Raw genomic sequence first — 27734 nt, 5'->3', positions numbered from 1 at the left:
TCATTACTTTTACATTGATATGGCAACTGGCAGGGGATTCTGTGGTCTTGCTGCTCTTGGTTCAATTGGTAGCACCCTCGTCTCTGAGTCAGAAGGTTGTGGGTTCAAGTCCCACTTCAGAGACTTGAGCACAAATAACTAGGCTGACACTTCAGTGCAGTACCGAGGGAGTGCTGGACTATTGGAGGTGCCGTCTCTCTGTTGAGATGTTAAACTGAGGCCCCGTCTACACTGTCAGGTTGACGTAAAAGATCCCATGGCACTATTTCAAAAAAGAGCAGGGGAGTTATCCCTGGTGTCCTGGCCAATATTTATCAATTAATCAACATAACAAAATGAGTTTAACTGGTTATTATCACATTGCTGTTTGTGAGGAGCTTGCTGTGCACAAATTGGCTGCCGCATTTCCTACATTACAACAGTGGCTACATTTAAAAAATATTTCATTGGCTGTAAAGCACTTTGGGACTTCCGATGTTCATGAAAGGTGCTATATAAATGCAAATCTTTTTTTCTGAGCTGCATCGTAAGTTTGTTCCTAACAGCACATTTCCTCTCTCCCTTCTTTTGCAATCTTCCTGTTCCACTGAACCCTTATAAGTGGTTCAACTATAGTCAAGTTTCTGGTGAGTCTGCACACAATATTTGACTGTTTGTGCATCTACATGAATGTTCTCTATATGTTCTAATGCCAAACAGGTAAAAACACTAAAAAACTACCGAGAACAATGAAAGTAAAAAACTTATTCAAAACAGCCCTGCGAGAATGTCCTTGCACTTGTAACTTCCCTTTATGCCCATCTCATGGGCCAGCACAGCTCGCATGCCATCCGGTCTATAAATGGAAATTACACAAGATATCATTCGCTTTCATTAAAATCTGGAAAAATGCCTCCCTTCCCTATTTCTCACTCTTTGCATATTGAACGGAGTGGGCTGGAAAATCTGCCTTATATATCTCTAAAATAAAAGTTACAGGGCTGGAAATTGCCCTCCACCTCGTTTGGGGCGGATAATTCGAATTAAATGATGAATTACCGCCAGGACAGATGGGGTGGAGATTGGAGGGAACCTTGGCCCGTTTATGTACAAAAATGAATGGGTCGGTGTTGGAGGCAGCAGAGGGGCAGAAGAGAGTCGGGAGTGGGGCAGAAGGTGGGCGGGTGTCATCTAGCGCCGCGCTGGGCATGTCAGTACGACGCTGATAATGTCAGCGTGACGTGGACGTGCCATGTCATGCTGATGCATTGCAAACGTCGTCCCGTTTGCTTAAAGTTAGGCCTCCATTGTGCCACCAGGGAGGGGTTTGGCTGGACCAGTGGCCTGGCCAAACCTGCGGCTGCCATTGTCATGCCGACTGCAGAGTCGGCCGACAATTAAAAGAAAATGGCGGCCGTGCTGGTGCCCCTCCCACCCCTGCCCCCCCTTTAAGAGCGGCCGCACTGCCCAGTCACTGACAGCTTCCTGCCGCGTGAAGCTGTCGGGGGCACGGACTGAGGGCGGCCGCGTTGCCGCGGGGCAATTTCTCTCGCATGGCGGAAAAGGGATCACCGTCGGGAGGTGAGGGGTCGGCATGCGGCTGACAAGAGGACGGATTGCAAGACGGGGCGGAAAGTCAGTGCGCGGCGGAAATCCATTTCTGCCCCCCCCATGCCCCGCGGAAATTGCGGATGTGTCACACCTTCCACCTGCCACCCGGGCCGAAAGGCCTTACCGCCCCGTTACCACCTGAAAGAGACAGTAATGGGCCTTAAAAAAGAGGCAAACTCGGCCCCCATATATCTTTAGAAAAAAATAATCCATCCATTAAAAAGCAATGAATCAATATAACCAAATATATAACCAATAAAAACCTAAAAGAAATGTCAAATGAATGGCCCTGCTGGTTCCCATTCACTCCACTATATACGCCTAAAATAAAATTTATAAAAAAATAACTTTTTCCTCATGCATGGCTAGAAAAATGCCATCAGAGCACATAAACAACCTGACCCCAGCTGCGCACAGATACTGCCTGGCTGTCATCCGTAATAATGTTTAATAAAGCCTATCTCAAGTACCAGAAAAGTTGCCAAACAACTGGCCTACAATTCCCAGGAGTGTAATAAATACAAATGGTGAAGGCTATTTTGCCCCTCCCCACTCCAGCACTTAAAGATATCACTCCACATGTTGACCACTCTTTACATGAAGAACTTCCTGTGTTCAGTCCTAAATTTTTCATTCACCAGTTTGAATTTATTTTCCTTCTCCCCAGTGGCTGGGCTTGATGAGGTGCTCTAGTTTCCATGCTTTTTACTGGCTTACTTACTTCAGTGAGGTCCCCTTTCAGCCACCTCCTTTCAAGGCTGGGCATCACAAGTTAATCCAGTCTGACACTAGGGATCAGCTTTGTGGCCTTCTGTGCACCACCTTCAGAGTTTCAATGATTGCCTTGTATCCTGGTAAAAAAATCGTTTGATCTGACCATGCACTGTGTATATACAGAATAACACCCACCAACTTAGTCGCTACTGATTTAGCAACTTAGTTCAGTTTTTTTGACCAGTCCAACCTGAGCACAAATTCTATTATAACACTGTATTGCTATCCAAGTGCTCAGCCCATTAGATTTTTACAATCCAATACGCTGAGATTTTGTTATTTTTGGTTCCCTAATGCTCTGGATTTGGGGCAATGGCTGCACCATTTCAATACACAGAAAGGATTGAAGGATTGAAAAACAAAATAATGTGAAAAGCTAGTTGTACATTTTTGGTTTGAATTTAGGAACTGAGAGTTACAAGAGGAAGACGGTTCACAAATATTAAATGTTGGCAATAATAAGAAGCTAAAAAAACAATTGAGCTGTTTGAGCTGGGAGAGAAGCTGTATAACTAATAAAGACATAATTACAAATTTATTGTTAGACGAGTTTCCAATTCTAATTTTTTAAAAAGGATAACCAATGTGCTAGATGAGTGAATGATCTCAGATTGCATTTTTGCTTCAATATCTCTTTTGGTCGGGCACCTGTGTGAACTTGTCCTTAACCACAGCTGCTATTTTGTTGCTATTTTAACACAGTTCCTATAGTAACAATAGAGAGATGCAAAAATAATGAAATACAAAATGTTAGATTATATTTGTTTCTTATTCACTGATAGGATTACCATTGATTGTTTCTATTGCTGTCCAAAGACACTCATTATTAGCAGATTTCTGTGGTTTTTTTGGCCTCTTGTGAAAATACAGTGCAACAATGATAAGAGCAAAGAAGATTATAAACGGGTAGATAAATATAAAGTAGAAGAGGGACGATGATGCACAGGCCTTCGAGTGAAGAGTAGCAACTAGGAAAAAAAGACAAAAAAGTTAGAAATGATAACACTTCTTCGAAACAATGTAAACATAATCACATACCATGCAATCTGGAGTAATAGTTGGTCCTTCAAGCAAGTTTTTTCTAACTGGTTAACTTTGAGGTGCAGCAAAATCATTCAGATTATAATTTGAGTTATATCAGGACTATAGGCTACTTGATGCAGAAGTGTGGAAGAGTTTATAATAAAAAAGTGAGAGATTAGCCAATTTTTCAATGTTGAAGTTACAAGCCACACATCAAGATCTTCCTCCTCCTAAATGGGAAACATTCAGTTTCCAATTTCCAAATCTGTATCATAGAAATTTACAGCACAGAAGGAGGCCATTTGGCCCATCGTGTCCCTGCCAGCTGACATAGAGCTATCCAGCTTAATCCCATTTTCCAGCACTTGGTCCGAAGCCTTGAGGTTATGGCACTTCAAGTGCATATCCAAGTACTTTTAAAATGTGGTGAGGGTTTCTGCCTCTACCACCCTTTCAGGCAGAGAGTTTCAGACCCCCAAGACCCTCTGGGTGAAATAATTTCTGCTCAAATCCCCTCTAAACCTCATACCAATTACGTTAAATCTATGACCCCCCCCCTGGTTATTGACCCCTCTGCTAAGGGAAGTATGTCCTTTCTGTCCACTCTATCTTGGCCCCTGATAATTTTATACACCTCAATCAGGTCCCTTCAGCCTCCGCTGTTCCAAAGAAAATAACCCCAGCCTTTGATTATACAACACATTTTGTATTCTAGTTCACCATTAAATGTTCAGTTTATACAATAGATTCATGAATATTGGTTCAGTATTCAAATTATATAACACAATCTATATTCCAATTCATTATTAAGCATTCACATTAGGCACCGTGCTCTGCATTTTAATCTATCGTTAAATATTAAGGTAGCTCATATATTCAATATTACAGTCCTTCAGAATATAAGGGTGAAAGAACTTCCATTTGTATAACACTTTGTCACATCCAAATCATTCATTTTTTGAAGCTGCATGCTGGGAACGGAGCGGTTAGGTGGTGGAACTTCCTGTACAGAGGAGGAAAAGCACTGGAGAAGCTTCTTAAAGCTGTACTTGCACTTCCCGTTTTCCAATTTAATGTGGTCTTGCTGACAGTTGAGGTAAAATGAGTCAGGAATCAGCAAGAGAGGAAAAAAAGCTCTTTTTTCAGAAAGAACCCTGAAGGTGTGGAGGGAGGTGTCCCGTTTCTGGATGTGTTGGGGCACTGTCCTCAGCAAGCTCCAGTAAGAGGTTGCTGAGCAGTTCAATGCAATTTCTAGCAATAAACAGACAAAGTTGATAAGACCTAGGAACCTTAATAGACTCGACACTTAACAGTTCCAACCAAAACAGAGCTGTAATCAATAAGTCAGCAGGACATTGAACTATAATCACAAACACAGTAGAATACAAGAAAGAAGAAGTCATGATCAAACTGTATAATGCTCTGGTAAAACCCCACTTTCAGTAATGCATCCAATTTTAATGAATGAGGAATAGGGGAGACATTCAAGCAATGGAGGTAGTTCAACGAGTCACAAGGCTGATCCCTGTGCTTGGAGGTCTGATTATGAGAAAGATGGGAGAAACATGGCTTTTCTGTCTCAATGGAAGTCAGCCTGAGAGGTACAGACATACACAATCAAAGGACTGGAAAAGACCAGCTGGTCATCAAGTCTGTCCCTTCCTGTCATGGTGCAACTTATGTAGACATGACCTCCATCTACTGCCCTTCAGAGATTTATGTTCCATAACACCTAGATCTTCCTTCTGCTCAGCAGCCTTAAACCCTGCCTGATGTACACATGTTTGGCGTTGGCCCTCCCCATGTACATAACACTACAAATCGTATAAGATTAGAAATGGTAAATTAAATTGTGAAAGTGGGACAAGGACAACAGCAACTAGTTAATGTTAAATTTAGGACTGATATTACGAAGTTCTTCAGAGAGAAAGTGATCAACACATGGAATGGACTCCTGGATAGAGTAGTGGAGGCAAAAATTCCATCATTTAAGAACTAGTTGGATGCTGGAATGGGTGCATTTTAGGATAATTCTGGATTTTAAAAGAGACTTTCATTTCTATAGTGCCTTTCATCACCACTGGACGTCTCAAAGTGCTTTACAGCCAATTAAGTACTTTCTGAAGTATAGTCACTGTTGTAATGTGGGAAACGTGGCAGCCAATTTGCGCACAGAAAACTCCCACATACAGCAGTGTGATAATTGTGGGAGCACAATCCCGCATTTCTGAACTCTTTGCTTCAGCACGTGGTCTGGAGTTTGGATTAAAAAACAGGAAGATTGAAGTTTGGATTAAGAAACAGGAAGATTGGAAGTTTGGATTAAGAAACAGGAAGATGGGAAGTTTGGATCGAAAAAAGACTGTTAGACAATATGGTGCCGTTCAGCCATTGAAATGAGTAACTGGTCATGTCTGGATGTTAAATATTTGAATACCTTGTTACGGTGGGAATAATGGAAATTCATGACTAAACGATTTGATGATGTCTGTATGTTAAGTATTTGAGTGTAACGTTGTTACTATGCGAGGAAATGATTCTGTATGTTAAGTATTTGATTGTACCTTTGTTACTATTTAATGACATCAGTAGGTTAAACAAGCAATGTTAAGTATTTGAGTACCTTGTTATGGTGGGAATAATAGTCTGTATGTTAAACGTTTCAGAAAGCAGTTAGTCATGATTGTCTAAATGCAAAGAATAAGAGTTCAAAGGCTTTTTAGATATAAAAGATGGAACTGGCTTTTGTCACACAGACTCTTATGGACTGTAGAGACACTTGGACTGTAGAGATACTGGAATCTCGAAAGGTGTGTAACTTCTGGAAGAACTGGCTTTGCCAGCAGAGTTGTTAGCTTGTGAATGTCTCAATATCTCTATAAAGATCCTGCCTTTACTACAACTGAGTGTGTGTGTAATTCGACGTTAAAAGCAACGAAGTGAAAAGAGCAAGACAGCCGTTTACAACATTTTGGTGACCACAATGTGATGTTCAAAAGTTTGTTGGCTTATTCAAAGACCCTGATGTGAAGCAGAAAGTTGGCTGAGTTGTTCGAAGATCCCGACATGATTTTCAAAAGTTTGTTGGCTGAGTTTTTCGAAGTATTGTTTCCCACACATCAGTTCGCGGGGTGAGCATTCTTTTAGTTGTCGTGACTTAAAGGGATCTCCAATTAGTAATGGGAGGATCAGGGGATATTCCAATTGAGGTCCAGTTATTTCTTAATGAGTGGATTGAGTCTAAAGGGGGACCTTATAAGGCAGGAAACAAAGACAGGAGGATGGAGAGAGACACAGCAGTCCTTAGTGGAGAATGTCCAGTTAAAAAAGATTAAAGTGTTTGGGTTAAAAAGGGATAAAAAGAGAAAAGCATTAGTGTTGCAGTGTCTAATGCTGGGGACTCAAAAGTTAGGAGAAGAGGCTGAGGCTAGAGATAGAGACATTTCAGAACTCACAGAGCAGCTAACAGCAGCTAGGAAAGAAATAGAGAACTGGTGATTTCAGGCATTCGGGGCAGCCAGGACTGTTCTCACGCTGGATCAGCATCTTGCTGATAAAAAGAACTGTAATCAAGGTCTAGAGGAAGGAATATCTAAGCTGCAGCAGATGGTGGTATTAGGTTGCCCAGCGGAGACAGCAATTGATAAAGCCGGGTGGTATTCGGAAGATTCCCCAGGTCTGGGATTTGAAAGGGGGATTAAGGGACAGGGAGAATGCCCATCATTCCCATCTGCAACTCCTTTGTTTCTCTGACATCGGAGCCTCGAACTCGTGTGGTTCGCGTGGCAACATTAGGTATGGAGGCGGAGTAGTTAGATGCATTTTCGGTTCCTCAGACACCTAACACCCTGCAACATTACACACGACCTTCCGGTAATGTGGATAGTGGGGGAAGCACGTTCGGGCGGACAAGGCAAGAGCAGGATGATTCCACTACTCCCTATGGAGCTCGTGAAGGGAACACTACCTTAAGTGGTTTTGGGGATTCTTGGTATGAGCGAGGAGGGGTAAAGTTACAGGACATGAGAGCTATCCTTAGTGAAGTGGGACCTGCACCGCTTCACGATCTTAATAAGTTCGCCCAATGGTGGTGTAATATTCTGGGATGGTGAAGTCAGGGAACATATCAGAGAAACAGAGGGTTCACATGATTCTGCAAGCTTTAGGGAGTTACTGGGGAAAGGTAGTAGGTTTTGAAACAACTTCCAGGGCTCTGCTTGGTCTAATCATAGTTGCAATCTTTGGTGCTCACTCAGGGCCACAGTTAATAAAGCGGCTTGCATTATTACCAGGGGAAGGACCTAGGGAAGTAAGGGAACATATATTGCAGTTATGTAAATGTTATGTCTTGGATAAGGAGTCAGACTAGATACTGCAAGCTCAAAGTAAGTGTGACCGTAGTCCTTTATTACAGATCTCAGAGTGCCTCTCCAGCCTGTGAGGCCTCCTTATATACAGGTGCTCCCAAGGGATTGTGGGATCCCTTGGAATTCCAGGGGATAAGCCCTCTGGTGGTTAGACATGGTAATTACAGGTTTACATACATAACAGTAAAAGTTTAGGAACTAATTGGATTGCTATCAGTCATTACGGGGATGACACACATAGAGAGATCAATTTGACTCTCCTACCCCCTTCAGTAGTTCTGGAAATAGATGCCTGGGGCGGGGACGATAATTTTGATAAATGGTTGGCAAGGGTAGAAAGCTTGTATCAGAGAGCTGCAGGTATCCCAGTCATGGAAGTAAGAAGGGCCTGAGTGGATGAATCCCACGAGGAGTCGCATAAAACAAGCAGGACCAGGTGGTGCCTGGATCTCAACTCATCAGTTGATAGAGGACAGGGATAGGCGGGCTAAAGAATTAGAAAAGTTAAAAGAAAAATTGAAGAATCGGGAAAGCGGAGCTAGTCACAGACAGGAATGATACCTCGGTCAGGGGTAGATTCCGTAGGTGAGGGAGGCTTCCTATAGGGATGCCGCCCCTCAGCCACCTATGTAGTTTCTTTCGGACCCTTACTTCAGGATAGGGGTGGCCATACCCTTATCGAGGCATGTGTGGAAGGGCAGAGGGTAATTAACACAGGATCTGCCGGACAAATGAAGGTTGAGGTGGTTCTGGAGGAAGAGGATTCCCTTCTTCAGAGACAGTACCCCAACACCCCATGTCATGTATTCAACTGTCATTGTAACCCATGTATACGCTGACCTAAGTTGTATGCCTTGAGAACACTCACCACAGGGGGCGAACTTGTGGGAGACACTCCTAGCCTGGACTTTCCGGGCTAAAAGGGGAAGCTCCATCCACCATCTGCCTCTCTTGAGGTCTTGGTAATAAAGGTAACTGGTCACAAAGTGATCTTCTCTCAAGTATGGGCCTCGTGCAAATTTATACTGTATAGTAAGGACATATTATTGGCGACAAGAAACTGGGATTTAAACCACGCGAGCATGGCCACTAGTAGCACAGCAGAGAGGTACTGTGTTGGTGATGATTGGGATGACTTTATTGAGAGACTACAGCAAAGTTTTGTCACTAAGAAATGGTTGGGACAGGATTCGGCCGACAAACGCAGGGCTCATCTCCTGACGGTTTGTGGATCCAGAATGTACCCCCTGATGAAGGACCTTCTAGTGCCAGAGAAGCCGGCGGACAAGACATTCGAAGAGATCAGTAAGTTGATCGGAGAACACTTTAAACCGGCGAGCAGCATGCACATGGCGAGACACCGGTTTTACACGCACCGGCAGCGAGAAGGGCAAAGCGTTCCAGACTTCATGGCAGATCTCAGGTGACTGGCGAGCCTATGTAAGTTCCCAGATGCATGCAGAGCGGAGATGCTGCGAGACTTTTTTATTGAGGGCATCGGGCACGCTGGGGTTTTCAGGAAACTGATTAAGACCAAAGACTTGACCTTGGAAGTGGCGGCTATGATAGCCCAGACATTTATCTCAGGGGAGGAAGAGACCAGAATGATTTATGGCAAAAATCTTGGCTCAACTGCGGCAAACGACCAGGGAGTCAACATTGTTAACGCAGCACACAGTTCTCCAGGTAGACAAGGGCAATCGGACATGCCCCAGCATGCAGTCGAACCCAAAGGGGGAATTCAACAGAGACAATGGCTAGCTGAACGGCGATTCATGCCATCGCAATGGACAATGCGGCCAGTAATGGGGCCATCAACACCTGTCAATGGTGCGCTTAAGGACAGTTACAGAGACAGTCAGAGACGATCGACTGGTAATGGACCTTTTGTTTCCAACAACGGCTCATGTTGGAGGTGTGGAGGCAAACACACAGCCAGAGCTTGCAGATATCAGCAATATACCTGCAGAAACTGCAACGTCAGCGGTCACTTGGCGCGTATGTGCAGGAAGCCTGCAGCCAGGTTGATGTATGAGGAGGACGGGCCCGATGTAAGCCCGACGAGGCCAAATGAATACTGGGGGAAATCGCTGGAAGCTGAAGTTCAGCGAGTTCATGTGGAGCACATATACAGTTCACATACCAGGATGCCACCGATAATGATGAAAGTGCTCCTCAATGGCATCCCAGTATTAATGGAGCTAGACACGGGGGCCAGCCAGTTCCTGATGAGTATCAAACAGTTCGAAAGGTTGTGGGTGTCCAAGGCCAGGAGACCAAAATTATTGCCGATTGACGCACTGCTACGGATATATACAAAGGAGATCATTCCGGTGCTAGGCAGCGCCACGGTAGTCGTGACCCATAAAGATTCGGAGAACAGATTGCCACTCTGGATTGTCCCAGGGGACGGTCCCGCACTACTGGGGAGGAGCGGATTAACAAATCGGGAATGAGAAACCCGACCCCAACCCTACCCCATTCCGCTCTCGTTTAAAATCTTACAAATACAAATCAGGTGATCGCCGAGACTCCCGCATTATTAACATTCCAAAGTCAGGGCCTGCGACTCCGTGGGCACTGCGACTTAAGTTTAACAGGAAGTCAGGGAGAGGCCCGCACTGAGGGATTCCCGGAGCAGATCCGAGGCGAAAGGTGCCGACTGGCCAAGGTAAGTGCTGCAGGTCAGCTGCTTTTAGCATTCCTTGTGGACCAGGAGGAACCGGAGTATTCCACCTAGGCCTTACAAAGAAACCTTTGGCCTCCCCCAGCCCGATCGTTGCTCCGATGTCTTCTCTCCTCCACGCCCCTGCCCCTGCTGCCTGGATCATGGCCCAATGTCTTCTCTCCTCCAAGCCCCTGCCCCCCCAGCCTGGATCATGGCCCGATGTCCTCTCTCCCTCTCCCCCAACACCCCCTGCCTGAATCATGGCCCGATGTCCTCTCTTCCCCTCCCCCAACACCCCAGCCCATCTCTAGCCCAGAGCATGATCTCGATGCCCTTATACCCTCCTCCCACCCATGCTCCAGCCCTGAGCACAGGTTGGAGCCTTCAGCATCTACTGACTGTTAGGGACCATCGCCACGGCACTCCGGCTACAGCGTCCCGCCGCTTGTTTGTGCTCCCATCCTCCAGCCAGTCTGGTAATTTGGCTGCCTGTCGGGCGGGAATCTGCAGAAGATTATTTAAATGAAGCCCTGCTGTTACGATCAGCGGGGCCTCCATGTCCCCAGCCTTGCCGGGTTTTCCCCATGCTATTGCACTCCCCTGCACCCTCCCCCGTCTCCCCGTTGTCTATTGTCTATTGTTGGGCCAATGTCTATTGATATTGTGCAAAGAACAATGCATAATATAACAGCTGGTTTGTGTCTGTGCAGTAATTGTTACCGCAGTGCACTCTGGAGTATATGCTACCTCTAGGGGGCTCCCCTTATCAAGAGGCCCTAAGCATTGCTGTGGGCTCCTTCAGGAGTGCCATAACTATGGCTCTGAGCTCCATAACTATGTTCTTAAGAGATTTTTCATGCTGGCGGATCGTCTAAGCAAAACTTTGATGCAGATGTCGGCATAACCTCACAGCAGCCATGTGGTCTGCGCCCAAGTAAATGGTCTATCATGCTGAGAGAGTGCCCAGCAGCAGAGCCATGGCAGGAGGAAGCAGATAAGAAAGAAATGTCTTTCAGGATGACTCATCATCTGTGTCATTTGGCTCCTTCACTCAAGGGACTTAACCTGAGCCATATTGCAAATAATCCCAGACAGCTACCACAGCAGCACGTCATATCTGCAGTTGCATATGCCTTTATCTTTAAGTTGAGTCACGTCGCTGAGAGCATGCAGAAACCAAGCACAGGCAGCGGAATGAGCGTGCGGTAAACCAGTTCCACCCAACCTTTCCTTCAACGACTGTCTGTCCCACCTGTGACAGAGACTATAATTCCCGTATTGGACTGTTCCGTCACGTAAGAACTCATTTTTAGAGTGGAAGCAAGTCTTCCTCGATTTCAAGGGACTGCCTATGATGATAATATGTTTAAGTGTGCATATTCCATTCATTTAGAACTGCTGCCAGAATTTCCCTTTGCCCCACTGGACTTGCTCCTTGCACCGGGACAAAGTTGCAAGGACAGCTATGTATAATTGCTTAAATGAATTGAACTGGCAAAGTAGTACAAAAACCTCAACGGCACCAGGAGGGGAATTTCTAACCACAATGCAAAACCCAGTGATGAAATGATAAAGTTCTATCTTCATGAGTTTATCTAAAGATAATCAGTAAAGCCCCACATCCATTCATTTTAGCTGAAATGCACAACAAAAATAATAAGAAATCTTTTTTTTTATCATTTCAATTATCCCACTGTGTCTTATTGAATAGAGTTTCTACTGGAATAAGGTCAGAGAGATGATTAAAGCAGAATGTAACAGCTGAGTAATGATACATAACATGTAATAAACAGCTCTCTAAATAATTATGTGCAGCCCAAGCTGACATTATGACAAAACTGTTTAAATCATGAGGCAATAGCCAATTAGAACAACAGACTAGGCCTTGGTTCATGTTTTTGTAGCCTTGAGGCGATCTCAATATTGACTGTATATATTTCAATATTAGTACATAATGAATTCTGTATCACTAATATGGCTATGCCACTAGTAGAATCAAAACCAGCACTTGATTTAAATTAAGTAGAAATTCACTTCATTATTTTTTATGCGTTTTAAAAGTTTCTGACTTTGGAAAAATACATTATTTTAAGGCAGCTTTTGTTCGATAAAGCCCATTAAAGATGGGCAGAATAAGACAGTTGTAGGGAAATGCTATGCTATTGATGGATCTTGACGTAAAGCTGAGGACAATGTCAAGAAAGAATTTACATTTTTATAAAACTTTGCTTTATTTCAGAATGATAAAAGTGCTTCACAACCAATAAAATACTTTTGAAGTGTAGACCTTGTAGTTATTTAGGGAAAGACTTTTTTAAAACCAGGATGTTGGGCACATGTGAAGATGACGTGAGCACTGGATGGTGCAGACACTTAAATAAAGGTAGCATTCATGTCAACCTTTTTAAGATTTCTTCTGAATTAATATTCACTTCTGCAGACATCTCTTCTAGCTCCTGATCAGCATCCTCTTCTGTCACTGAGTGAGGCTGTTCTCCTCTTCTCCATGATTCATAGCCATGGTGCTTTGCAGGAGCAGTAGATTACATTCATTTTGATCACTTCTGCCCAATACATGTTAGCACTACAGGCACCAAGCATCGCATTATTAGCCTCGATAAGTCAAATTGCTCCTTTATTAAATGGGATTCTGGAATTTTAAGTTGTGCTTTGGAGTTGGCTTGCCATAATTTCAGCTATTCATCTTTGTGATCAATGACTTATAGTGATGAATTCCGTATTTGGTTTCTTGGTGACTGTCTTATATTGATGGCCTTTAGTTATGCTCTTCCCCACAAGTAGAAACACTCTCACTGTATCTATTCTCGCCATAAAGGAAAAATTGAGGGTAAGGAAAGAGGCAAACATTCAGTACATGGACAACAGGGGAGAGCATGATAAGGGAAAATACAAAGAGATTAGGAAAGAAGTAAAAAAAAATAATTAGGAAGGCAAAGAGAAACTGTGAAATTAAATTATCAAGGAACATTAAACAAAATAGTAAAATATTTTACAGGCACATAAACAAAAAAAGCAAGGTTGGGATAGTAATAGGGCCACTAAGAGATGGACAGGATCATACCACAGGCAATGATAGAGATAGAAGAAATATTAAACAATGACTTTACCTCAGTATTTACCAGGGAGATAGAACAGGTGGACATGACATTGGATCATGAGATTAGTAATGAAATAACTGCATTTAAAATAAAAATAATATCAGCTGTGGCTAGCACACTCTTCTCTGAGTCAGAAGGTTGTAGGTTCAAATCCCACTCCAGGGATTTGAGTACATAAATCAAGCTTGACACTCCAGTGCAGTGTTGAGCGAGTGCTGCACTGTCAGAGGTGTCATCTTTTGGATGAGACGTTAAACCAAGCCCCCGTCTGCCCTCTCAGGTGGACGTAAAAGATCCCATGGCACTATTTTGAAGAAGAGCAGGGAGTTATCCCTGGTGTCCTGGTCAATATTTATCCCTCAATAACATAACAAAAACAGATTATCTGGTCATTATCACATTGCTGTTTGTGGGAGCTTACTGTGTGCAAATTGGCTGCTGCGTTTCCCACATTATAACAATGACTACACTCCAAAAGTACTTCATTGGCTGTAAAGTGCTTTGAGATGTCCCGTGGTCATGAAAGGCACTATATAAATGCAAGTCTTTAGTTTATTTAATATATAAATAAATAAATAATCAAACTCAAAGAGGAAAAATCTTCTGGTCTGGATGGATTACATTCGTGCATTTTAAAAGAATCTAGGGAAGAGATAGCAGAGGCATTACTACACATATTTAATAATTTATTAGAAAAAGGTGTAGTGCCAGAGGAAGGTGGATAGCTAACATAATACCTATATTTAAGAAGGAGGATTGAATATGTCCAGGGAACTATAGACCAGTCAGCTTAACATCGGTGGTAGGAAAAGTAATGGAATCCCTACTAAAGGAGAAAATAAAAGAACATCTGGAAACCAAAAATATAATAATGAATATTCAGCGTGGATTTCAAAAGGGAAAATCTTGCTTAACCAACCCCATTGAATTTTTTGAAGAGGTAACAGAGAGAATAAACAAGGGTAATGCAGTAGATGTAATTTATCTAGATTTTCAAAAGGTCTTTGATAAGGTACCACATACTAGACTAATAAATAAGGTCAGAGAATGTGGAGTCAGGAGACAAGTAGCAGAATGGGTAGCTAGCTGGCTTCATGGCAGAAAGCAGAGAGTCGGGGTAGCTATCCACAGTGGCAGAAGGTGGGTAGTGGTATTCCACAAGGATCAGTGCTGGGACGAATGTTTTTCAAAATTTATATTAACCATTTAGACATTGGAATCAAAAATACAATTTCTAAATTTGCGGATGATATCAAATTGGGTGTGTGGTGGTGGGGGGCGGGTGGGTGGCAGGAGGGTCCAATAGTTAATACTGAGGAGGAATGCAACAAATTACGGGAAGACCTTAATAAACTTGCAGAATGGGCATATAATTGACAAATTAAATTCAACACAGAAAAATGTGAGGTATTACATTTTGGTAGAAAAAATATGGAGGTTATTTATTATGTGGAGGGTGCAAGTCTAGGTGGAGTAGAGGATCAAAGGGATCTCGGAGTACAAATACACAACTCACTAAAAGTAGTAACACAGGTTAACAAGGCCATAAAAAAGCAAACCAGGCACTAGGGTTTATTTCTAGAGTGATAAAATTGAAAAGTACTCTAGTTATGCAAAACTTGTATCGAACCTTGGTTAGATCACACTTGGAGTATTGCGTACAGTTCTGGTCGCCATATTATAAAAAGGATATGGGGCACTGGAGAGTTTTCAGAGAAGATTTATAAGGATAGTACCAGAAATGCTAGGGTATAACTATCAGGAAAGGATGAACAGGCTGGATCTCTTTTCACTTGAATACAGAAGGTTGAGGATTGACCTAATTGAGGTCTTTAAAATTATGAAAGGTTTTGATAGAATAGATACAGCGAGAGCGTTTCTACTTGTGGGAAAGAGCATAACTAAAGGCCATCAATATAAGATAGTCACCAAGAAATCAAATAGGGAATTCAGAAGGAACTTCTTTATCCAGAGAATTGTGAGAATGTGGCAAATAATATAAATGCTTTTAAGTGGAGGCTAGTTATGCATATGAGGGAGAATGGAATAGAGGGTTATGCTGACAGAGTTAGCTGAGGAAAGAGGAGGAGGCTTGAGTGAAGCCCGAATGGCCTGTTTCTGTGCCGTATATCCTATGTAATCCTTTGACTGAAAAGTTACATTCCATTTTTATCTTATGGGATTTTCCAGGATTCATACACGTTTTAGGAATAAAGGACTTTCCCATTGTATGTCTTCATTGATTAGTATAATGTGTGTGCCCATGTGTGTATGAGTGACAAAGGCAATGGGAATGTGTTGTTAGAAAACAATTGTTATACTGTACATTGTTGTAAATTTGACCAATTAAATTTACTGCGATACTTTGAAACATTTACAGCAGAAATACATCAAACTGTTTAGAGGATTCCACCCTCCTTGTCTACTTCTCTTTCTTTCCAAGCTTGGACAATCATTGCAAATTTTCACATATTCAAAGTTACTATTGTGTGACAGCTATAAAAATGCTACTCTATAAATAATTAAATAGGTGTTCCTGAATACATGATAAGAAAAATACAGAACTGCATAGAATTATTGACCAGTTACAACCTTGATATTAGTGGTAAGATTTCAAGTCTTAACTGATTAAATGTATTTATATTGCTCTGAAGCCAGGGAAGAAGATATTAATCTAGCTTTATGACGTTATTAAAATATAATGTTGTCAGGACCATACCTCCCAATAATTTTAAATTTTAATGGCTGCTAATGGGATTTTCAAGATAATGGACAATTCCAGAGAGAGGTAAAGCCATGGGAGTTATCAAACCACCTGTGACAGAACCTAAAGCCTTTCCTGCTTTAGCTCATATGAAATTCCATATTTGATCTTTCTATGTGAATTTTAGCTTGGCACAGTATGCCAATGAGGCTCCAACCGCAGATCTTCTTTCACTATTGATCTCACATCACTGGGCTCAAATGGAACTTCCACATTTCTCCTACTGCTAAGGATTCTGAGAAGCTTAGTTCCTTTTTTCATGCACAATATTTCTTTTCCCTCAAAAAAATGACTCTTAGTTCTTTATAAATCTCAAGCACACCCAAAATTTGAATATTGTTCCTTATCTGAAGTAACTCCCCCAGCAGCTCTCTCACGTATTCTTCAACGCAGGAACATGCTTTTTGTCTGATAGGCGATCCATCTCGCACCTCGAGCTTCAAACCTCTATTTCCCTCTATAATCAGATGTGTTTTACTACATATGTCTATGGTAAAGTAAACATCTTGCGTCCCCCCAAATTTTGTTATGAAGATACTATTATCTGCTGGTGACAATATTGCTTTTCCTTCCAGTATATTTCTCCAGTTAAGAAAGTTGAGTGCAGAAAAATGGAACACTTAAACATTTTAGAGACCTAAGTGCAAATCGTCCAAGTCGACAGCCATGGCACAGTACTTCAGCTGATGCCAGCGCATATTGGCAAATCCCTGGCAGCCTGCGGTTTTCAGAATATGCTGCCGACTGGCAAGATACCTGAACTTAGTTGGGAGCTTGGTAAGTTTAAGTTCTCGGGACAATTTTAACATTACACTTCCCTCAGCAGAAGCCAGGCGGTGGCCAGTAAAAATTGGCCAGGTTACTTATTTGCCAGAAAGCTGCAAGGAACTCACTGTTCTGAATTTTAACCGATTCTACTGAACAGGCAGCAAGGACACCTGCTTGAACCCAGCAGGACCATTCTTTGTGTATGCATATCAGGGCCCCAAGGACATCTTCGGGACCTGACTGCAATTTTAACTGGTGTACTGAGGGAGGCAGCTGCTGTAGCTTTCTTGCCAGGTGAAGACAGTGGGGAGAGGTATCGGGGCCAGAAAAGTCCCAGACAGGTAAGGATGTTTATTATCCCAGTGGAGCGAGGAGCAGCAGCAGCATGCCTCTGAAGCCCACGGGGAAAGCTTAGGCCTCCCCTGCTGTGGACTTCCCCCCGCCCCTTCTTCCTGACTATGAGATCCCTGCTAGACAGTCTCTGAAGCCAAATGGGGCAACTACCTAGTGTCAGCAGGCAGCTTCTCAGTCATATGATTTTCTGCTGCTTCCCAATTATAAGTGGGAGGTTGGCCAGCGAGATTTAAATGAGTTAAAACAATCCAATTTCTGGAGCAGTAGGTGGTTTTCCAAATCACGTTCCTATCCACCTGGATTTAAAATCGGGGCCGTTGTTTCACCATCAAGTCAAGTACATTATAGTCACATACAGGGTGAAGCTCACTCTATTCTGACCAACAAAGTGACTTTACTGTGACCCCAGAAAAGTACCTTTACTACATTAATGTCAGCTGTGGCTCAGTGAGTAGCACACTTGCCTCTGAATCAGAAGATTGTGGGTTCAAGTCCCACTCCAGCAGCTTGAGCAGAAAATATATAAGCTGACGCTGTCTTTCAGATGAGATGTTACACTGAGGCTCCATCTGCTCTCTCAAGTGGATGTAAAAGATCCCAAGGCATTACTTTGAAGAAGAGCAGGGGAGGTGTCCTGGCCATTTTTTATTCTTCAACCAGCATAACAAAAAAAACAGATTATCTGGTCATTATCACATTGCTGTTTGTGGGAGCTTGCTGTGTGCAAATTAGCTGTCGCGTTTCCCACATTACAACAGTGACTACACTCCAAAAGTACTTCATTGGCTGTAAAGTGCTTTGCGACATCTGGTGGTCATGAAAGGCGCAGTATAAATCCAAGTCTTTCTTTCTTTCTTACTTCCATATTGTCAAAACGAGATTATCGACAATGCCAATTAGTGATAAATGATAGGAAATGTTGCGCTTTAAGCCCACAAACAGTAGGGACTGCGATGAGCCTGCCTGAACTGATTTCATGTGGGACCATTAAATCCAAAAGACAAAAGAGCCTTTATTCCTGCTAATTTGTGCTAACTTCAAACCCAAATCCCTGAGGTGAAAGGACAGCATGCTAACTAAGTGCTCCACTCAGCTACTAAATACTTTATAATATATTTCTGATAATTATTAGGGGCAAGTTTCTGCATATTTACATTCTCTCTGAGACATATTGTCATTTACTGCAGTGTTCTTGTCAAGCGCCTGAGCGGAAACCTTAACTTCCTTTCTAGATACTGGATTTCAACTTAGAACAAAGAGATGAAAAGATAATGTTCTAACACTATTCCATATAATCTTTGTGTAGGTTGAGTTTGGGCTTAGTGTCCATGAAGAGAAAGAAAAGGTCAATATTCTAACATACACATAATCAAAAATCCTATTCTAGACGCTGACATGAACTTCATCACTTCTATACAGATTGGTTCGGAATTATGTCTCAGAAGAGAGAGAATAATGTTATAATAAAAGATGTTGGATTCTGGTGATGTTACCTGGTGCTTGGACTTGAAGAGTTGTTGATCCAGATCGAGCACTTCCTTGAATAACCCATTCATTTTGGGGGCTCGACACCCATTCATCCACGTTGCAAAAGTAAACACCACTGTCACTGAGTGCTGCCTTCTGTACGATCAACTTGTAGGTTTTACTAGAGGCCTTCATACTTTGGAATTTCATCTTCTTCTGAGGATCTGTACGCAAGTCTCCATAGTACTGTAGGATATTATTGCGATCAGTTTGGAGAAGCGTTGTTTCCTTGGCCTTTGGATCCCCTTGGAAGCACCATGCAACTGAAAATTGCGATTGCATGTGTGTCTGGTTGATAATGCAGCATTCAATTTCAACAACAGCATCCTCACTGCTTGACACAGTTATATTATTGTTATTGAGCTGCAGGTTTGCATCTGCAAAAGCAACACAAGACAAAAGAAACATTGTGAGGCCTGCTTTGAAGTGATATAAATTTATCAGTGCATGTTGGGGTTGAGCTTAGAGAGAATATGTACAGTACAAGAAGATAGAACATAATTTTCTTCAGGGTTTAACCATAGATTCTGCTATGAAGATCTGTTGATCCAATGATCAGTGCACAGGTTGGTAGGTTGAAGTGGTATTAGTGGGAGAGCACTTGGGTGCCAGTGACCATAATTCAGTCAGATTCAAAATGGTTATGGATAAGGACAAGCATAGGCCTGGAATAAAAGTTCTGAATTGGGGAAAAGCCAATTTTGCTAAGTTAAGGAGTCATTTGGCCATAGTGGACTGGAAACAGCTACTTGTGGGTAAATCAGTGTCGGAACAGTGGAAGGCATTCAAGGAGGAGACCCGGAAGGCTCAGACCAAACATGTGCCCTTAAAGAAAAAGGCTGGGAAAAATGATTCTAGAGCCCCCTGGATGTCTAGGGACTTACAGGTGAGGATTAAGATAAAAAGGGACACTTATGTCATATACCAACAGCTAAATACTACAGAATTTTTAGAGGAATATAGAAAGTTAAGAGGCAAAAGGATATTAGGAATGCTAAGAGAGAGCACGAGAAATTCTTGGCCAGTAAAATTTAAGGAAAACCCTAAGATGTTCTAAAATATATTAAGAGTAAGAGGGTAACTAAAGAAAGGGTAGGGCCTATTAGAGATCATGAGGGTAATCTTTGTGTGGAGGTGGAAGATGTTGGTAGGGTTCTTAACGAATACTTTGCATCTGTTTTCATAAAGGAAAGGGGCAATGCAGATTCTGCTATCAAGGAGGAGTGTGATATTCTGGATGAAATAAATATAGTGAGAGAGGAAGTATTAAGGGGTTTAGCAGCTTTGAAAGTAGATAAGTCCCCAGGCCCGGATGAAATGCATCCCAGGTTGTTGAGCAAAGTAAAAGAGGAAATAGTAGAGGCCTTGACCATCATTTTCCAATCCTCTTTGGATCTGGGCATGGTGCCAGAGGATTGGAGGACTGCTAATGTGATACCCTTGTCTAAGAAGGGAGAAAGGGATAGGCCAAGTAATTACAGGCCTTTTCAGCCTAACCTCAGTGTTGGGAAAATTATTGGAAAAAATCCTGAAAGACAGGATAAATCTGCATTTGGAAAGGCAAGGATTAATTAGGGACCGTCAGCACGGGTTTGTTAAGGGAAGATCGTGTTTGACTAACCTGATTGAATTTTTTGAGGAGGTAAACAAGAGGGTCGATGAGGGTAGTGCATACGATGTAGTATATATGGACTTTTGATAAGGTCCCACATGGTAGATTGGTCATGAAGGTTAAAGCCCATGGGATACAGGCTTGGAGGTAGGAAGCAAAGGGTAATGATTGATTGATGTTTTTGTGACTGGAAGGATGTTTCCTGTGGGGTTCCGCAGGGCTCAGTACTGGGTCCCTTGCTTTTTGTAGTATATATCAACGATTTAGATTTGAATATAAGGAGTATGATTAAGAAGTTTGCAGATGGCACTAAAATTGGCAATCTGGTTGATAATGAAGAGGAAAGTCATGGGCTGCAGCAGGATATTAATCTACTGGTCAGAAATATGGAAACATAGAAACATAGAAAATAGGTGCAGGAGTAGGCCATTCGGCCCTTCAAGCCTGCACCGCCATTCAATGAGTTCATGGCTGAACAGGTGGGCAGAGCAGTGGCAAATGGAATTTAATTCAGAGAAGTGTGAGGTGATGCACTTAGGGAGGGCTAATAAGGAAAGGGTATACACATTAGGCAGTAGGCCACTTAATAGTGTAGATGAACAAAGGCACCACAGATCCCTGAAAGTAGCAGGCCAGTTAGATAAGGTGGTTAAGAAGGCATACAGAATGCTTGCCTTTATTGGCCGAGGCATAGAATACAAAAGAGCAGGGAGGTTATGCTTAAATTGTATAATACTTTGGTTAGGCCACAGCTGGAGTACTGCGTGCAGTTCTGGTTGCCGTATTAAACGAAGGACGTGATTGCATTAGAGAGGGTGCAGAGGAGATTTACTAGGATGCTGCCTGGAATGGAGAATCTTAGTTATGAGGACAGATTGGATAGGCTGGGTTTGTTCTCATTGGAACAGAGGAGGTTGAGAGGAGACCTCATTGAGGTGTACAAAATATTGAGGGGCCTGGACATAGTGGAGAGTAAGGGTCTATTTCTTTTGGTGGAGGAATCTATAATGAGGGGGCATAGTTTTAAGGTGGTTGGTGGAAGGTTTAGAGGGGATTTGAGGGGGGGCTTCTTTATGCAGAGGGTTGTGGGGATCTGGAACTCGCTGCCTGGAAGAGTGGTGGATGCAGAAACGCTCACCACATTTAAGAGATGCTTGGATGGGCAATTAAAGTGCAGTAACCTGCAGGGTTACGGACTTAGAGCTGGTAATTGGGATTAGACTGGATGACCTTTTGTTGGATGGCGCAGATATAATGGTAAGGGAATAGAATACGGCCAGCATGATCTCCTGGACTAGTTTCGATCGCCTGGATGGGTCGGAGAGGAATTTTCCCAGAATTTTTCTCCCTAAATTGGCCTGGGTTTTTAATCTGGTTTTTGCCTCTCCCAGGAGATCACATGGCTCCGGTTGGGATGGAGTGTTGAATGTTTCAGAATAAGGGGTGTCGCAGTTGTGTGAGTCGGACTGGTTGGGCTGGGTGCTCTTTGCCTTTCCGTCATTGTTCATAGGTTTATATGTAACCTTTAGGGCTGCTGACCAAGGGCCGTGCGGCTTTTTGTCGGCCGGCGCGGACACGATGGGCCAAAATGGCCTCCTTCTGCACTGTAAATTTCTGTGTTTCACTTTACCATTGCTTCCCAAGAAAAGAGATAGTCATCTGTAGACAACAGCCAGTGGAGAGTAGATCTCAGTCCACCAGATTACTGATTTATCCAAAATTTCAGGAAAATGGGTATTTTCTCATCTATAGTAAACAAGTAATTAGGGACAGACTCCTCCCCCCCACCGCCCCACCCCCTGCCAGAGAACCAACACACTAACATTTAGAGATAGACACAATTTTGACTTCTTAAACTTTGGAGGTTCAATCTTACTAGGGTATCTAGTCATCTAGTGTTAGATGTAGTCATTTTTGTTGTTGAATATGGGCATATGGGATTAGCACTACTGCTTATGTGGAGGATAAACACCAACACAAACTGGGCATGAATTGATACTGAAGAGTTGAATAACTTGTTGCAAGAGGTGCTTCAAAGGAGGTTAGACCTATTTGGGGCTGAAAGCTACCTTCATGTAAAAGCACAGATGCTAGCTAGCTCATACCTGACCGCAAATGAGAAATAATTTTTTTGGTATCAGTTCGACAGCCTCAGAAAAACAAGAGCATCAATGTCATGGGAGCACCATCACCCGCAAGTTTCCCTCCAAGTCTCACACTTGGACTTGGACACATACAGTAACAATGAAGGGGTGGTGATATCAAAATCCTGAAATTCACTAATTAGCACCGTCATAGAAGCACCATCATTGCACGGACTGTAGCGACTCAAGAAGACCCACTACCACCTTCTCAAGGTAACCAGGAATGGACAATGCATGTAGATGGGATGTAGATTTTCCATTTCATGAGACAAAACTGTACAGTATATATCCGCCTATCTACTCTTTAGTATGGTTTCTGTTATTTTACCCAGTATAAACGTAAGTCTAGTTACCTAGGTCAAATTTGTCTCCCTTTTTTAAAATATAGGCACTACAATCTGCTTACTTCTAATTCTCTGGAATTTCTCTCGTACCCAGTAAATCTTTAAACACTGTCATCTGCAAGTGTCCTCTCTAGTCTCCTTTTTCAATCTAAATTATTTACCATTTTACTGACGGGTTTCATTAGTCTTCATTCCTTTTGACTTATCAAATACTTTCTCTTTGCTTATTTCAAAATATTCTGTAATATTCATTGTATTATTGAATAGCAAAGAGTGTTTTCTTTCTGGTGAACACTTTTAGAAATAACCATTACATAATTAAACTGTTTTCCCTTCATCTTCAGTTATTACACCGCTTTCATCTTTTGTAAATCTAGGCTGGGACTTTCTTCAAGGGACCACAGGATGGTCAGGGTGAGACTGCTGCCTGCCACCCCAATTTCACAATGACCCTGGCCGATTTTCTTGAGTCATTGTTTATACAGGGCAGACTCGGGAGCCATGCCAGCAAGAGGGAGACCATCACTGTCAGGGTGCAAGATACAGCAATACTTAAAGTCTGAATTTAAGGAGACACAAGAGTCCCAAAGATAAGCTTACAATTTTTCATTTAAGCCTCAAACTAGGCTGAGACCACCATCTGATGAGTGGGAACCTGAGAGAGAAGGAGAGAGGCCCTTTCATCCCAGAGAGGCCTCAGCAGGCTCTTCACTACGATCCAGAGTATACCACCAATCCACGTCTGGAGATACCTGAGGTCAGCCAATAGCAGTGTTGAAAGGAAGTTAAATCAGGTGAATTCCCAGGACCTGCTTCCCCACCATCATTTATGTGTGGTGAGGCAATCTGGGATCAGGCAGCATACTTCCTTGCCACTGGAGGAACCGAGGTTGGCGCTGTGAGAGTCAAGGATTTGGCAGTAGGCGACCTCACCTGATTTTTCTTTATTTTCCATCACTATATAGCCTGATTTTGGACAGTATAGCAAAGGAAACTCCAACCAATTACTTCCTCCTTAACCATTCTTTTCCGAATAATGAATTTTTTTTTTACATTGTGCTTAGCCTTCTTTGTTACATTCTGTTGTCATGCCCTAATTGAGTTCATAAAACCATTTATAACTACATTTTAACATTTTCTTCTATTCTTTCTAATGTTTTTCCTTCCCTTTCCCCATTGTTTTCATATTATTTTTCTTTCTTATCTCCATTTTCTTTTCTTGGCTCATCCATTTTGGACACTGTTTAGCTTATGCTTAAAGGTAATTTTCTGACCACTAGGAGCCCGTATTGGAAATTCCAGTGGGCACAGCTTATGATCTTCCAGCCATTTAAATGAATGGTCTAAAAGTCATGTACTGCATGGGCCACTGCCAGGCAGCTCCAGTCAGGAGTGCAAAGTCAAAAAATGACTCCTTTAGAAATTAGACCAATCTTTTTCTCCACAGAGGCCATTATGTCTATGCTACTGCTAGTTCCACACATTATTTGCACTCCAGTGAAAATCACTCTTAGTTGAAGGAAAAGAAACCACTCACAGAATTAAATAAAGAAATTGTCATTTGTTCCAGTCCTGCAATTTTTATGAGATATTTAGGAAACTTGTTTACCTGCTGAATGCACTTGAACAATTGTTATTGCCGACGTATTCTCCCCCACTTTATACCAGATGTTGTTGGGATCCAAAAGCCACTCCATTACGTGACAATAGTAACTTCCGCTGTCATTCACATCAGTTTTCTGTATAATCAGCTTGTACACATCATTAGAGGTCTTCTCATCCTGGAATTTCATCCTCTTCTTCATATTGGTAAACAATTTTCCATAGTACTGGACAATATTATTGCGATCAATGCTCAGAAGTTTTTCCCCTGTCACATTTGGTCCCAGGGTCTTATTAAAGAGCCACGTGATTGACAATTGAGAATCATTTTGAGTTCGAGCTGAAATTCTACATTCAAGTTCGGTGATGTCATTGATCCTTTTCTGTATGGTTCTAACTTGCTTAGTCAGCTTCAAGAGACTTACTACACAAGTAGAAAAGACAGTATATCAAAATAATTTAATTGTATTTCTTTGTACTATTTAGGTTCAAGGTTCAAAGAGATCAGTCAATATCTAATGATTACTTTACAACAACAACTTGTATTTACATAGCATCTTTAAAATAGTGGAATGTCTCAAGGCACTTCACAGGAATATTATGAGATAAAAATTTGACACTGAGCCGCATAAGTAGAAATTAGCGCAGGTGACCAAAAGCTTGGTCAAAGAGGTATGTTTTAAGGAGCGTCTTGTAGGAGGAAAGAGAGGCGGAGAGGTTTAGGTAGGGAGTTCCAGAGCTTGGGGCTTAGGCAACAGAAGGCAAGTATAAACTCATCTAAATTTAGGAGAGTGGCGACAAGAACTAATCAGCACTTTTCACAGTTGAACCCATGGCACTAATGATGCTTTCATATATCTGTCTTACTTCTAGGCATCTATTAGTTGAGAGAACAAGTTACCTTACTCTTGATTAGTTCTCTCATTACTTTATTGATGACAATTTGATTTTCAGATGTAGAGCAGCTCCAAAACACAAATTGCAAATTTTTCTAAATTAATATGAACTGGCCAACTTTAACTACTTTTTGTTGTAATGTCAGGTTCAGGGCTGTGTAAAGTGCCAGAACATGTACAGAGCACCAATACATTTTAAAATACACAATTTCTCCTAAAAAGCATCAAAACTGCATTTTAGCAATATGTTGACATTGTGGTAAGAGGTTAAAATATTATTTGTGCAGCTCTGAACAGCGTGGAGCCCCTTAAATAACTTTTTGGATTAAAGTATCTCAGATAGATACAAATAACCTAATTTTCACAAGCGCCTGTTCATAGTTGGTTACATGTGAACGACCACAAGTAACTGCAACGGATTGATTCGTCCTAATGATGGAAATAGTCTTTTAATTGCCTCTTGTTTGTTTTGTTATCTATTCATAAATCACCTTCCTATTTCATTGTATTTACTTATAATTAGTTAATTTATTTTGTTTTTCACAAATTCATATTTTGCTTTCTTCTGGTTCAGTTTTCTCCATTTCTCTCACAAAGGTGCTGACTCCTGCTGGGAGGTAGCTCAACAGATGCCTGTGGCTTTCCAGTACCATGCCGAAGGCACCATTCTTCATGTGTGAACCTAGACAGTGAGTGATAGCAGGCTATTGTCAGTTGGGGACTCCACAGCTGAGCTTGATCCTATCTTCATCGGACACACTTTTCCAGTCGAGTCACTGGATAACAACCACAAGCAGATACTCTGGCAGACCTTTCCCCCACCCTATCCCAGGGCCACGGAGTCCCTTCTCTCCTACTGCACAGACTCGGAATTGGAGTTGGGCCCTTATGATCTGCTCATTTCCACACTGCACAGTGCACTTACCAACTGGGGCCATTATTTCATTTTCAATTTCTATCTTTTTTTTTAAGAAGGCAGGTTAATATCTCTTATGCTACATATGACAGCCTGGGTTCCATTTTAATGCACCTTTGATCCTGTAAATACTAAAAGCACCACATCCATTAACCTACCTGGGGGTCTAACCTTCACTTCCAGAATGTTCGATGTTGCACTGGTTTTCATGACCCATTGGTTTGGATGATGTCTTCCCCATAATTCTGCGATACATAGAAACTTCCCAGCTTCCAGCTTGCTGGCTCTGGAGACACTCAACCGGACAGTATTGGATGCCGTTTTCACTACTATCATTTTCCCTTTGAAGTTCTCCGCCTTGTCCCCCCACTCAATCGCAGTGTCATGGGTGAAAGTAACAAGGTGGTAGCTGCCATTAGAATTGGCTGGTTGGAATTTCCAGGATACAGATGCTGACACATGGGTAAGATATGCGGGTTTAATGTAACACTGGAGTTCAAATGTCCCATAGTAGCTCACGGTTGGTGTCCGGGTTATTGCGGTAACTACAAAGCTGCTTTCTGTAAGCATTAAAGATAGAAATTAGTGGATATCGCCAACTCTACTGAGACTATTCAGTACAGATCAGTGTAAAACCTAGCACAGGTGTTCCCCCAGGGGAGAAAAAGTGTTCAAGTTATTGTGATGTCAGTTTCCTTAGCACATATTCTAGAAACAGTATGGTCTGGGTTCACTGGATCAGAACAATGCCCTTTTGACCAATTCAAAAGCCTTTTGAACACCTCGGCTTTCCCTCTATGTAGAAACAGATATGCAGCTGATCTGAAGACAGACTAGACCGTTTAGGTAATTCTAAAACTTTCCATTGTTGGTAGTTGGGCCAGAAAAAGCAGGAGTGCTTCCTCTGGTTCCCCTGCCCCAATGTCCGACACCACTTCCCTTCCACGAGACCATCCCGAAACCTCCTCCCCAGCGGTACCTGGGAGTTGGCGGGTGGCTCCTCACATGCCAGTATTTGTACTGCACCCTCTCCATGCTCGTTACATGTCAAAAGTGGACCGGCGGTATTTAAATGAGGCCTAGCGGTTAAAACCGAAGTAGCCTTCTGCTGCCTCTACCAGTTGGGAAATCAACTCACTGGAGCAGATTCCTACCAGAAACCTGCTCAGAGTTAAAATCTATCCCATTGAGTTTTCCCCTATTACTTGTTGCCATTTAGTTTTTTATTGAAAACAAAATGAATAATACAAAGGAAAAACAAGATCA

The 27734-nt window shown here is 42.3% G+C and overlaps 1 protein-coding gene across 1 annotated transcript in view; it reads right to left on the bottom strand.

The window, feature by feature from the left end:
- Positions 1 to 1397: 1397 nt before the first annotated feature.
- LOC139276063 (immunoglobulin superfamily member 3-like) overlaps positions 1398 to 27734 on the bottom strand; it is a 66888-nt gene continuing 40551 nt past the window's right edge. Inside the window, exons 6-9 of the mRNA XM_070893489.1 lie at positions 26627 to 27028; positions 24664 to 25080; positions 18921 to 19331; positions 1398 to 3332 (exon numbers count right to left, since the gene is read on the bottom strand). Coding sequence (XP_070749590.1) covers positions 3133 to 3332; positions 18921 to 19331; positions 24664 to 25080; positions 26627 to 27028 — 1430 coding nt within the window. The 3' untranslated portion in view covers positions 1398 to 3132. The remainder of the gene's footprint in view (positions 3333 to 18920; positions 19332 to 24663; positions 25081 to 26626; positions 27029 to 27734) is intronic.

Source organism: Pristiophorus japonicus, chromosome 11 (assembly GCF_044704955.1).
Source record: "Pristiophorus japonicus isolate sPriJap1 chromosome 11, sPriJap1.hap1, whole genome shotgun sequence".
NCBI lineage: Eukaryota > Metazoa > Chordata > Chondrichthyes > Pristiophoridae > Pristiophorus > Pristiophorus japonicus.
Note: the sequence above shows the minus strand (reverse complement) of the source record. Positions and strands in the feature narration are given on the sequence as shown.